General features: G+C 36.6%; 1 protein-coding gene across 1 annotated transcript in view; it reads left to right on the top strand.

The window, feature by feature from the left end:
• Positions 1-9624: 9624 nt before the first annotated feature.
• The window catches only part of LOC148847831 (serine/threonine-protein kinase 12-like), a 29025-nt gene continuing 26106 nt past the window's right edge, over positions 9625-12543 (top strand). The window contains exons 1-3 of the mRNA XM_088949724.1: positions 9625-10550; positions 11334-11408; positions 11498-11593. Coding sequence (XP_088805850.1) covers positions 10224-10550; positions 11334-11408; positions 11498-11593 — 498 coding nt within the window. The 5' untranslated portion in view covers positions 9625-10223. The remainder of the gene's footprint in view (positions 10551-11333; positions 11409-11497; positions 11594-12543) is intronic.

Here is a 12543-nt window from a genome sequence, read left to right on the forward strand (position 1 = left end):
TCATTCTTAGTGGAATGGCATTCTTTCATTTATTTGAGAGAATTGCCGTCCCCCTCCCCCCTTTGGTAATGAGAGTTCCTTTCAAACAATTCCAATTTCGATTCCCATATGAACCAAACAGGCAAGGGAAATGGACTATTTTGATCAAAAGATATAGCAATACAAGTCACCCAACACAAAGCCCATTAGAATTGAGAATGCAGGACAGTATATTACAAAATAGCCCATAACAAATTTTCTCTACTAACCCCTTATTTTGCAAGAGAGTCGGCCAAAGAAGTTATCGAACTTCATACTCAGTGGAATTTAACAGTCATACTCCTTGTTAGCCAAAACACTATTGAGGATGTCCCTGAAGCACCAAATTATTGATTATGGATTCCTTAGCCACCTCACAACTACATGAGAATCACCTTCAATTTATACTTTTAATTCCAAATTGTTGTCATTTACTTTCAACACCCCGCCTATACCTAAAGGGTCAGGGTTATTTGGCTACTTCCAACAAAGTTTAATTTAACAAAGCGTTTGTGAGGAAAAACCCAATTTGTAAATGAGCATTACTTGTAGGAAGAACTCTTAGCTATTGCAACCCAATTTCTCCAAAAGTTTACAGGAGAACGAATGAAACAAAGTAATCGTTATCAACCAATGTATCACCCTTATTAGAATGCAGTCTTTGACTTATGAGAGGCTTCTTTTCTTCCCTTAAAAGACCGTTGTTCCCTTCCTCCCCAAGAGTCCAAAGTGAAGCTGTTATGATGCACTTGCAGATCAATTTTCCTCTTGTTGCAGGCCAAGCAAAAGCTGAAAGCTCGAACGGTAGAGCTACTTCAGTTGGCGAAGTCCACATGCACTCAAGAAGAGCAAAAATCCAATTCCAAATAGTTATAGCAAAAGGGCAAGATAAAAATAAGTGAAAACAATTCCCTCCACTAGATTTGCAAAGAAAACACTAGAAAGGGGAAATGCACTAGTAAGGCCTTTTCTTTTGCAATAGGTCCAAAGTGTTGATTTTCCCAACAAAACACTAAAGCCATAGACTGCGTTTGGTAGATGTGTAAAATCGAACCGGGGTTAACTTTACACCCCAGTTCGATTTTGCAGGTGTTTGGTAAACATGTAATTTTAAATCAGTGTAAAATTACACTTTACCAACTAATTACATCGATAATTATCGATGTATTAACTACATCACTCGCTCTCTCTCTCTCTCTTCTCCTTCTCGCTCGCTCGCTATCTTTTCTCCTTCTTCTCATTCTCTCTCTCTCTCTCTCGCCACTGCTAACTAACGCTCCTCTGTCCGACTACGTAAACCCTAACGGTTTTCAGAGTGGGTGCAGCTCTGTGTGTGGCAGTATCGCCAATGTGATGAACGGATCTTGTTCCAGCATCGGATGTTGCTAGACGTCTAGTCCTCGGGGTCTTCATACGTTTCAAGTAAAACTCCAAAGCAACAGCTTTGATGACTCCAATTGCAGCTACGCCTTCCTGGTTGAGGATGAATGGTTCGGTTTCATGGAATCAGATATATGGAATTTTATAGGGAGAGTGCCATATAAGTTTGGGAACCAGACGGGAACTCCTGTGGTGTTGGAGTGGGCGATTGGGAACCAAACTTGCGGATATCCAAGCCTGCAAGTGAACTATGCCTGTGGAAACAACACGGAACGCATTAACTCCACCGGCACCAACAGATACCTGTGACACTGAGGAGGAGAAGGAGAACGATAGGAACCAGAAAACAGCTCCCTCCATCGGTGGGTTTCTGCGGATGCGGCTACAAGGTAACCGATGGAGGAGAAGGAGATCTCCAACAGCTAGGTAATAAATTAATTTAAGCCTTGGAGAACACCGATAGAGGAAAAGGAGATCTCTTGGATTTCGTCAAGTAACCAAACAGGACGAGTGTAAATGACATAATGGCCGGTCCGTATATTATACTCTCACCAAACTATCGTTTCTCGACTCCATCGGTGTAAATATGCATTCAGGAATATAGCCCTGATCCAGACTTCCTCAACTGGGAAAGTCAAAGGGGCCAAGAAAAGACGACAATGTGAATTAGAAAAAGAAGTGAGAGAGAAGGAAACTTTTGAGGAATGGAGACCAAATTGTTTTATGAGGTAAGTTTAGGCAGACGTTGACAAAAAGACAACGAAGGTATGCAACAGTGGGTTATTCAAAATTCCTTAGACCTCTACGGAAGCCAATCCCTTGGGAGATAAAGGGGTTAAAAGTGAGGAAAGACAACTAACAACCGGTTATTATTATTATTATTATTATTATTATTATTTGCAAGAAGATAAAATAAAAAGAAGAAAATAAATCCTTGAAAGTTGAACTGCCCATGCATCTTCTAAAACCTTACTAGAATCCCATACCAAACACCATAGCTAATAAACCGTTTTGGATAGTTAAGCCACCGACCTGGGTTGAAAGGAAAACCAAATCAACTTTTCGGTTAGGGGTGGATTCGAGTTGAGCCTAGCTGAATGATATAAGGCACAAACTCGATTTAAGAAATTTTTTTTATAGAAATAAAAAATTATATATAATTTTTTTTTTATTTGATGTTTTAAAAAACTAAGAATTATAATATTTTTATATTATTTTTTATAATTTTATTATATATTCGAGTTCGGCTCGAAGCTCAATTGAAACTGAGCCGAGTCGAACTTTTCACGAGCCAAGCTCGAATAGCTCATGAAGAGCTCAGCTCGTGGCCACCCCTATTCCCAGTCAAGTTTTTAAATAATACTATTTTTTACTACCATTTTAAAATACCAAATTTAGGTGGCATGGTTTAAAAAACATTATTGACCTAACAATTGAACCGATCAACTATCTACTCCCATTTTGCATCTAGCCTAAAGTTTCCCAATAAACCATTGAACCAGTCAATGAACGGCTAGTTGGGATGATTGAACCACTAGACTATTTGACCATAACAATAGTTTTCCTAGCTTTTTTTATTTTTATTTTGTATTTTAAAAATGTCACGGGCTCACCATTTGGATTGAAGGGTCAAACTACTTGAACAAAAAATGGATAAAGCAATTATAATTTCAGGTCGTTTTTTAACCTTGTTAGGTGGTATCTAGTTTATGGTTATCAAAAAGGGGTTAGGATTGCAAAATCCGAATTCGAATTTGAATTCAATCAATTTATAATTAGATCAAAATTCAAACATAGATCCACCCCTATAATTGGATAAAAACGTCATTCAATCTTGAACTTTGTTGAGTTGTGCCTTAAATTCTTGTTTGTGGTCAATGACCAAGATTTTGCAATGTATCAATATATCGAATTATTAGGTTGGTGGTGGGTGATATATCGGTAGGGCATATTAGCCTGTATTGATACTGTTCTTCTTCTGTTTATTTTTTTCCAATATGGTTCAGAGGGGTCAGTCTATCTCCTGAACCACTTGCTGACTTGAAACACCCCCTCTAAGAGTATATTAGGAAGACTCCAATACAATATGTATCGACCAATATGAGCCAACGATATTTTGAACCTTGCCTGAAAATATGGGTGTTTTGGGGTTTAAACACATTCTAAGGGGTGGGCAAGCCTAAGACCAACCCGTTAACATGTTTTTGAAAAAAAAAAAAACGTGCACAAGGTTCGAAGTATAGGGCACATGGCCTATTCGATGACTCAACCTAACTTTGGTGGATAATAACTCAAAAGGGAATTTTCATTAAGGTTAGTGGTGGGCTTTGGGATTTTCCCTTAACACAACCTCAACTCAGTTTCTATTAATGGATACATCCCAAATATGTTATGTTGTTGTGTTTTTTCACATACATGTTTCAATATTCTATTTGGGAGAAAACATGAATGTGAGAGTACATCCTTCAAGTGTATTGGGGTTTAAGGGTGTGTGTGAGAAAGATTTTTCAACTTGATATTCTCCATAATAATTTTATTCAAGGGCTGTTTGGCATCTTTGTCGTTTCCTGGAGCAAAAGTGCCACATAAGAAAAAATGGTGCTCTAGGAAATGAGCATTTGTTTGAAACTGTTTTTTCATAAAAAATAGTGATCCAAGCCATGCATTGAAAATCGGGAAGCCATGGTTTGGAGTAGTGCTAAATTTGGTGTTTTCTGGAATTGCAACACGTTATTGCCAACAGGGCATTGATGTGGCATTGGATAATGGGTACCAGTGCTGAAAACGTTTCCTGGAGCAATGGTACCAAACAGAAAAAGTTGTTGTTGCTCCAGGAAACATCTTACCAGGCAGCAATGATTCCAAACAAAAATAAATACACCATTTTCTGAGAAAATGGTACTCCAAACCACACATCATCTCAGTGGAGGCCAAAGATCGAACCGCATAAACCTCTATGTGTGCTGTGTTTTTCTCTTTTTCTTTCTTCTTAAAATAGAGAATGGCCCCCGTACTAAGTACGAGACTAGTATTTTGATATTTTTTATTCATATATTTTGATAAAGTTTGTTTGACGCACTATATTAAGTATAGGGTGTAATTTTGTTTAAAATTTACTATTTATTTGGAATATCTAATTTAAGTTTGTTTTTTAATGTTTAATTTGTAACTGACAATCTATTTCAGACCTAGAAAATGGAACCAATAACTTTGAGAGTTTGACAACCGTACTTAGTATGGGTCAAGTTTTTTTATTGATTTAAAAGATTAAATCAGGTTTTATTTGTAATTAATAGTCCATTTTAACTAAAAGAATGGGCCCCACACCATTTTATCTAACAAGCAATTTGATTGGTTAGAGATTCACATTCTTATGTGGAAATTTTATTTAGGTTTGTTATTTAATTAATTTGATAAGTTAAATTGGCTTTACTTTTTAAGTGATGATTTTTGTTCTTATTTATTTAATTAATTAATTTGTATGACCTATTTCTAGATTTTCATTTCTGCTATCAAAACGTAAAGGCAGAAAATTCTAGAAAGCCATTCTCAAGTATGATTTGAATTCCGGTAACTCCATAAAATTATGGGAACAAACCTGGGTGGGGAGTGCCCCTCTAAATGATCAGTTTCCTTCTTTGTTTGCTCTTTCTAATCTAAAAAATTAGTCAATCTTGTCTTTTACCACCCCGTCCTCTTCCACTTCTGGGATTGGGAGGAACTTGGGTCTAAGAAATGACTTGAGGGACTTGGACTTTGACAATATTTTGAGCCTTATTGCAATTCTTGATAACGTTGTCTTAGACTCCACTAGGGCGGATTCTAGAATTTGGACACCTTCTCCCAACGACATTTTTTCTTGTGCTTCTTTCTTCAAAGTCTTATGTCAGTCCACCAGTCTTACCTTCCTTCATTTTCCTGTTGATGAGGTTTGGTGCAAAGCAATACCTCCTAGGGTTGGTAGTTTTTGTTGGGAAGCCTATTTGGAAATAACCAACACTGGTGATCTATTCCAAAAGAAGAGACCCAATACCTGTTTGTCACCTCAATGGTGTGTTCTTTGTAAAGCGGATCGGGAGACTGATTTTCACCTACTGGTGTCTTGCCATTTTGTGAGGTCGATTTGGGAATGGGCTTTGTCCCTATTTGGATGTAGTTGGAATGATCCATTAGACTTGCAAGGCCTTTTTTCCCCTTCTTTTTTCAGGTGGCGAATAAAAAGGGGAAGGACGATGTGGAGAGGACTAATGGCTGCAATATGTTGGACACTTTAGGAAGAAAGAAACTCTAAGATATTCTTAGAAGCTCAAAGAGGAGCAGCATATCTGAGGGCTATCATTCATATTAGGGCGGTACAGTGGCTGAAATCTTTGGAGCTTTTCACAGATTACACTGCGGGTGACATGTTGAGGAAGTGGGGTGAAATTGCAAATTGCACATAGACTAAGTCAGTAATGATTGTGGCTTGGACTCCTCCACCTAGTGGATTCGTGAAACTAAACTTTGATGAGTGTGGCAAGGGAAATCTGGGACAATCGGGGATTGGGGGTGTTTTTATGAATGAAAATGGGGTCATTTCTACTATGTTCTCAGGCCCAATTGAAGTGGGTGACTCCCTTAGAGCTGAAATCTTTGCAGTTATAGAAATAGTACAAAAAGCTAAGGAGTTGAACATTAGGAAACTCTTAATTGAAGGGGATTCAAATGTGGTAATAGGGTGGCTGATTAAAGATCACAATGGCTTATGGAAGTACAATAATGAGAGGAGGAAATTCAAGTGGCTGGTGCGGGAGATGGAAGTTAAGGTACTTTGGGTTAAAAGATCAACTAATTTCCTAGCTAACGGTTTAGCTAAACAAGGGGCAGAAATGGATTCACTTTTTTGGGCTAAGCTGTAATTATAGTGTGTTTTCTTTATTTTTTTTCTTTTCTTGAAGTTCTTTGTTGCTCTTGGAAGATAAGCGTGTTTATTTTCCTATTGTAAATCTTCTTTTGATGAGTTAATGAAAGTGTTATTGATCAAAAAAAAAAAAAGTGTAAGACATGCCTTTTACAATTGTGAAATTTATAATTGCTTATTCTGCAATAAAACATAATTGTTTAAAAAATGCTCCTTCTATAGAGAGTGGAGTTAGCCACTTCCACCTTTTTTAGAATATATATATATATATATATATATGGTTTTTTATTTAAAATTAGGGCCCACATTATATAAAACCTTGATAACGACTCTTTTATTTGATTTAGTAAATTGAATTAGAAAGATTAATATGGCCCAAAATGGGTTGGGCATTAAGTCCAATGGAAGCACTGATTTTGGGTCATATTAATAACTTATTTTTGGAAATAAAAGTTAATAAGTATTATTTTTATTAAAAATTAATGTTAAAAGTAATAACTTTTATGATTTTTTAACTTTTTATTAAATTTGCTTTAATTAGTGTTAATTTTATTATTTTATTAAGTTATTAACATAATTAATTAACTTATTACAATGTATTGTTATAGTGGTGATTAGTATTTTAATGGGCCGTGATAGTCATTTATTCTTTTAATCTTCAATATTTAAACATCATGTAATAGGGATACATGCATTATCCATGATTGGACTTGTAGTCTTGTACGGGAGGGAGAAGCCAAGTAGTGAACAATGAGCAACACAGCATTGGTAAGTTAGTTATTTAATTATGAACAATGGATGTTATCATGACAGCGACCACGTAGTTAAACATACCATCCTAAATTGGATTAAATAAAACACACAAAGAAAACACAATTGTCGTGTCAATTAAGGGGTACAAAGCAATTCCTAGGGGGCATTCTTTTTTTGGATTTTGAGAGGGGGGAAAGTTGGCCAATGGGATTTTGGTTCTCATTGACCAAGAATCACATATTATTATTTTTTTTTAAATTAATGTAAGGATCAGAGAAAGTTTATTTTCTTAGGTATCACTTACTCGGGATACTAGGTGGGTAAATAACTTTCCTGCCTAGGGGAAAGATTCAAATACTTGAATGGCACAAAAATACCCCATTTAATAATAAATTTTTATGGCTAAAATGGTTAATTCCTTTTTTACTTGATAAATAAAAGAACATGGGTAAATACACTTACCCAGGTAAATGTTTCTCAAGAAAAACTCATCCAGGTAACTGCATTTACCTAGGTATATAACTTATCGAAAAGCGAACGGGACCTTATAGACACAAAGAAAACATCTTACGATACAACTATTAAGTAATAACATTTAAACAGCATAGTGGAATCTACTCGTGCAAGTAGATTCCCACGTGAGAGCAACCCATTTCCTATTATATCTAATTATATAATTATATAAATGTTGTTAGATGATTAGATATATAATTATCTAATTATATAAATATATAATAGTTATTATAAATATTTTTAATAACTAGATATTGAACCGTTTGGATGGTTTTGACCATTTTTTTTGTCAGACGGGTCGATTGTTCGATTCAAACAGTCAAACCATTTGACCCGGTAATCAGACCCCTGACTAGTTCGGCCTTCGGGTTGGTTTTAAAAACCATGATGTTATGTCATTAGAGCGTGTGGCTCATATGACCCCGAAAATGGAACCGTTTTGGCCACCAGTTTTCGGGTTGACAGTTTGATCACCTGGTTCAAACAGATGACCCATTTAGACAAAAAAAACCAAAACCCATTGAACGGGTCAATGGGTTTACGGTTTGACCACTCAAGTCAATGGGCTATTGACCGATTCAATGGTTTCTGGCCAAGGATTGGGATTGGGGTAGAACGGAACTGGTTGCCTGGATAGTTCCCAATTACAAAAAATAGAAAAAAAAAAGACAACCCATTTTGAGAACAAAAATTACAGGCAAAAAAATGAGTGTGTGAGGTCCATTAAGAAGTACCATACATGTTATGTCGTTCGAGCGTGTAACTCATACGACCTGAAAATGAAACCGTTCTGGCCACTAGTTTTTGGGTCGACGATTCAGTTTGAATGGATGGCCCATTTTGACAACAAAATAAAAAAAATAAAAAAACTAAAAACCATTGAATGGGTCAATGGGTTGTTGACCGATTCAACGATTTTTGGCCAGGGACCGAGATTAGGATAAAACAGAACCGTTTGCCTGAATGATTCCCAATTAAAAAATAATAAAAAGTGACAAAAAACCATTGAATGAGTCAATGGGTCGATGGTTTGAATGCTCGGATCAATGGATTATTAACTGATTCAATGATTTTTGGCCAAATACCAAGTCAACAAGTCAATGATTCTATTCCAACCCCTACGAAGCAGGGCCCCTCCGCTAGTTTTGTATTATTTTGTATGTCTCTGCACTCTATATATTTGTATTCGTACTACTCTTACAAAATTGAGCCTTGAGGATTGAAGATGCCACTTAAGTCAACATATGGGGTAAGGCTGGTGGAAAATTTGTCATCTGCCATGCCAAATTTGTACATTTGTCATAAATTAATCAAATTTTAGTTATGAAAAATATACTGAAGATATGTACATTTTAGTTATATAAACAAAAAATTAACTATAAAATGGTGTGAACCTGCATAAATGAGTTTAGATCGAGTCGGGCCCAAGATAGGTCCCAATAGCCATCACATGCATACATCGGAAATATCTTGTCAAGAAAGACAAGGGAGATGTTGAAATGTTTCTAATACATGGTTAAGATATGGTAGAAGCATGTTCTTTGCGGAGCCAATGTGAATTCTCATAGATGGACCTCACTATCATGGCCCTTAAATAACAAATACTTTCAAAAGAAAATTCCCATAGGCTCCTCCTCCTTATTCAAGCCTTATCCCAACAATATGGGTGGGCTGTCATTGCCATTTTAGCATTTCCCTCTCCCAAATCCATTTTTTTTTTCATTTTTCCACAAGTCCATATTATAACTTAAAATTACTAAAATGCCCACAAACTAGGGAGGTGCAACTTGGATGGGCTGGATAGGGCATTTGTTAAATATGGATGTGGATAAGGCTCCAGGCCCACTATGAATTGATCATTTACTATTTGAAGACGTGTCAGTTTGTAACAACTCTTACGAGTCACACGACTCATGAGGACACCACACCACTGAGATTGTCATTAACCTCGTGAGTCGTGACTCGTTCCGGACTTCCAGTCTTCCATACCTTTTTGGTGGGCGCCGAATTACACCGGTGCACGTTAGTTAAAAATTGGTTAACAACTCCCAACTTACGTCGGCTAGCAGCCATTTCCGCGCTTTCGGAAGATCCAATGATCCATTTCACTTTCCAGTCCCGCGGCCAATCCCACCACACCTCGCAGTAGCGTGAAGGAAAGATTGCATTTTTTTTCTCAAAAATCCCATCTTCTTTTGTTATAAAGGCGAATATGTCCCCACACTTCCCAATACAGAGGACGTGTTCGTCATTAGGAAAAAAAGCGTAACCTTCTCTTGGAAATAAAACTTCCCTTGTTCGTCGTATTTATATGTCGAACTGCAGACATCGACCGATCGACGAATTTAACTCTTTTTCTCATCTGTGTCCTCGAATCCAGACTGTATCCGTTAAAAATTACTGAATTTGATTCTCTCTATTATCCAACCTGTCTTTGATTCTTTGATTTCCAACTCGATCTGTTAAACCCTAAATTAATAGGAAAAGTCGAGGTTTTGGGGGGGTTTTTGGCACTTCTTTGTTTGCTCAAGTCTTTCAAATTTGGATGCAAAATGTGGAATTTTGGGTTTTAGTGGTGAATTTGGAATTCCAGTTTGTGAGGATTTGGGGTTGAAGGGTGTTGCATTTTGGGGGATTCTTTGTGTTGGATTATTTGGAAATGGAGGCAATGACGCAAGCGAGGTTTATGCTGGGGAAGCAGTCATCGCTTAAGCCACTAGAACGGGACGATGAATCGATGGCTGCTCATGAAGAAGAACAAGTTCCGGAAGTTCTTGATTCCACTTTCCGGCTCATGTATCTTGCCAACGAAGGTGACCTTGAAGGGATCGAGGAGCTGTTGGATTCAGGAGTCGATGTGAATTTCAAGGACATTGATGGAAGGACAGCTCTGCATATCGCTGCTTGCCAGGGGCGTACCGATGTTGTCGAATTGTTGCTTCGCAGAGGCGCTGCTGTAGATCCGAAGGATCGATGGGGCAGCACAGTATGTTTATTCGACTTTTTTGATTTCTCGACCAGGATGACTTCTTTTTTCTTAGTTAATTATGATTAATATATACTATACACTACGAGGACCAATAAATAAAATATTTTCTTGATAATATCATGGAATATGTTCTTTTTTTTGTATTTATTTTTTGTTTAATTGAATTAAGTCACGATATGTAAGCCTGTGTATCCTAATTTTACTTGAGCTGGGCTTATCGTCAAGAGTTTTGATATATTTACTTTCTACAAGAATGACAATTTGCTTTGGGAGTTCGACTGGAAATGAATAACGTTGACCATGTTTTCTCTTTCATTTATGGAGGTGGAGGTGCCAAAAGAAGCATCAGCTACTTGTATTTTTTGTGGCAACTTCGGCATTAAAATGCCATTGGGCGTGTTGCTTCTTGTGTGACTGCTGCAGTAAAATTACATATATCTGATATGAGTGTCTCTTCTTCTTAAATCCTAGTAATTGGTTCACTTTGATTCTGGAACCAAATGAGTTGTTTTTAAGAAGCTTCAATTGGATAAGGTTTCTTTTAGGAAATGATACAACATTTAAGTGCAAAGATTAAATCATCTTGCTGGAACCAAATGAGTTGTTTACTTGTTTTTAAGAAGCTTCATTTTTGTTATTCCCTCTGGAAGACAGAATTATCTTATTAAGCTTCCCATGCCTGTGGAGTAATTTACTTTTGCTTAAGTTGTCCTATGAAAGATTAAATCATCTTGCTGGATTTGCAAATACTTCCGTTATAATTTAATATTCCTTAAACAGCCTCTTGCAGATGCGATATATTACAAATATCATGATGTTATCAAGCTTTTGGAGAAATATGGTGCAAAGCCTTTGGTATGAGTCGCAATTTTTATCATCCTCTTGGAATGTATTATTCGAATCAACTTGAGTATGTGTTTTAAATATTCTTGAAATAACTTCAGATGGCCCCTATGCAAGTCTACAATGCCCGCGAAGTTCCAGAATATGAGATTGACCCCAAAGAGCTTGACTTTACTAACAGTGTTGAAATAACTAAGGTACTTGGACCTATTCTCTTTCTTAGTTGTTAATTTAGCACTTGTTTATCTTTACATGGTTGTTTAAAAGTGTTAGAGAACTTATTACTGTCCTTACTGTTGTTTTTACATTATTTTGTTCACTAGAATGGGCTTTTGTGATCAAGGAATATTCAGTTTGTATGTGTAATGCCTGCATGCATATGGTCAATGGCCAGGAAGGAGTTTTATATCTAAGAGCTGATCTAAAAAAAACTCTTCAGTCTTCACTCAATATAATAGTTAATTCTGTTTAACATCTTGCCCCTCTTTGATCACGGGACTCTCAGGACCAAACCCTAAATTTTCAAATGACAGGGTTTTCCCTTGCTATCCTGCATAACATTCAGGAGAATATGACTGATTATCTTCATATTGAATAATTTGAACGATAAACTTGTGCTTTATTATCCTAATGGGGGTACGGATATGTCTACTCAGTTTTGGTTATTCCATGATAACCATTGTAAATTTCACTATGCTATCCCACTGGAGTAATAAAAAATATGTTCAACCTGTTATTGGCTTTGACATCATCCTACAGTCTGACGGGTTCTTGATTTTTATTTGTCTGGAAAAGTTATTCAGCATTTTTGTCTCATATGATGTTTGGCTTATGTGCCATTGCAGCTTAGAATTGTCATTTTCCAGGTTATATCACTCTGTAAATCACTGATAGCTGGTCTGTCCTCAATCTATAGTGAAGAAATTAGATCCATGCTAAACTAAAGTAGAACTCTGTAAGTGCTAAATTGACCTACATGGCAAACACGCTTTTACTAGTTGACCAGGACTGCAACAGGTTTGGGTAAAACCATGGTTTAAAGTATCGATACACCCGATATGCACAAACAGGCATATCAGGTGTTTCACTACTTGATAACTTTGCTTTTTTAGTTTTTTTCTTTTTTTTTTTTTCTCAAAATTGCACC

The sequence above is a fragment of the Nelumbo lutea genome, chromosome 6 (assembly GCF_056320005.1).
Source record: "Nelumbo lutea isolate HS-2025 chromosome 6, American lotus-T2T, whole genome shotgun sequence".
Taxonomy (NCBI): Eukaryota; Viridiplantae; Streptophyta; class Magnoliopsida; order Proteales; family Nelumbonaceae; genus Nelumbo; species Nelumbo lutea.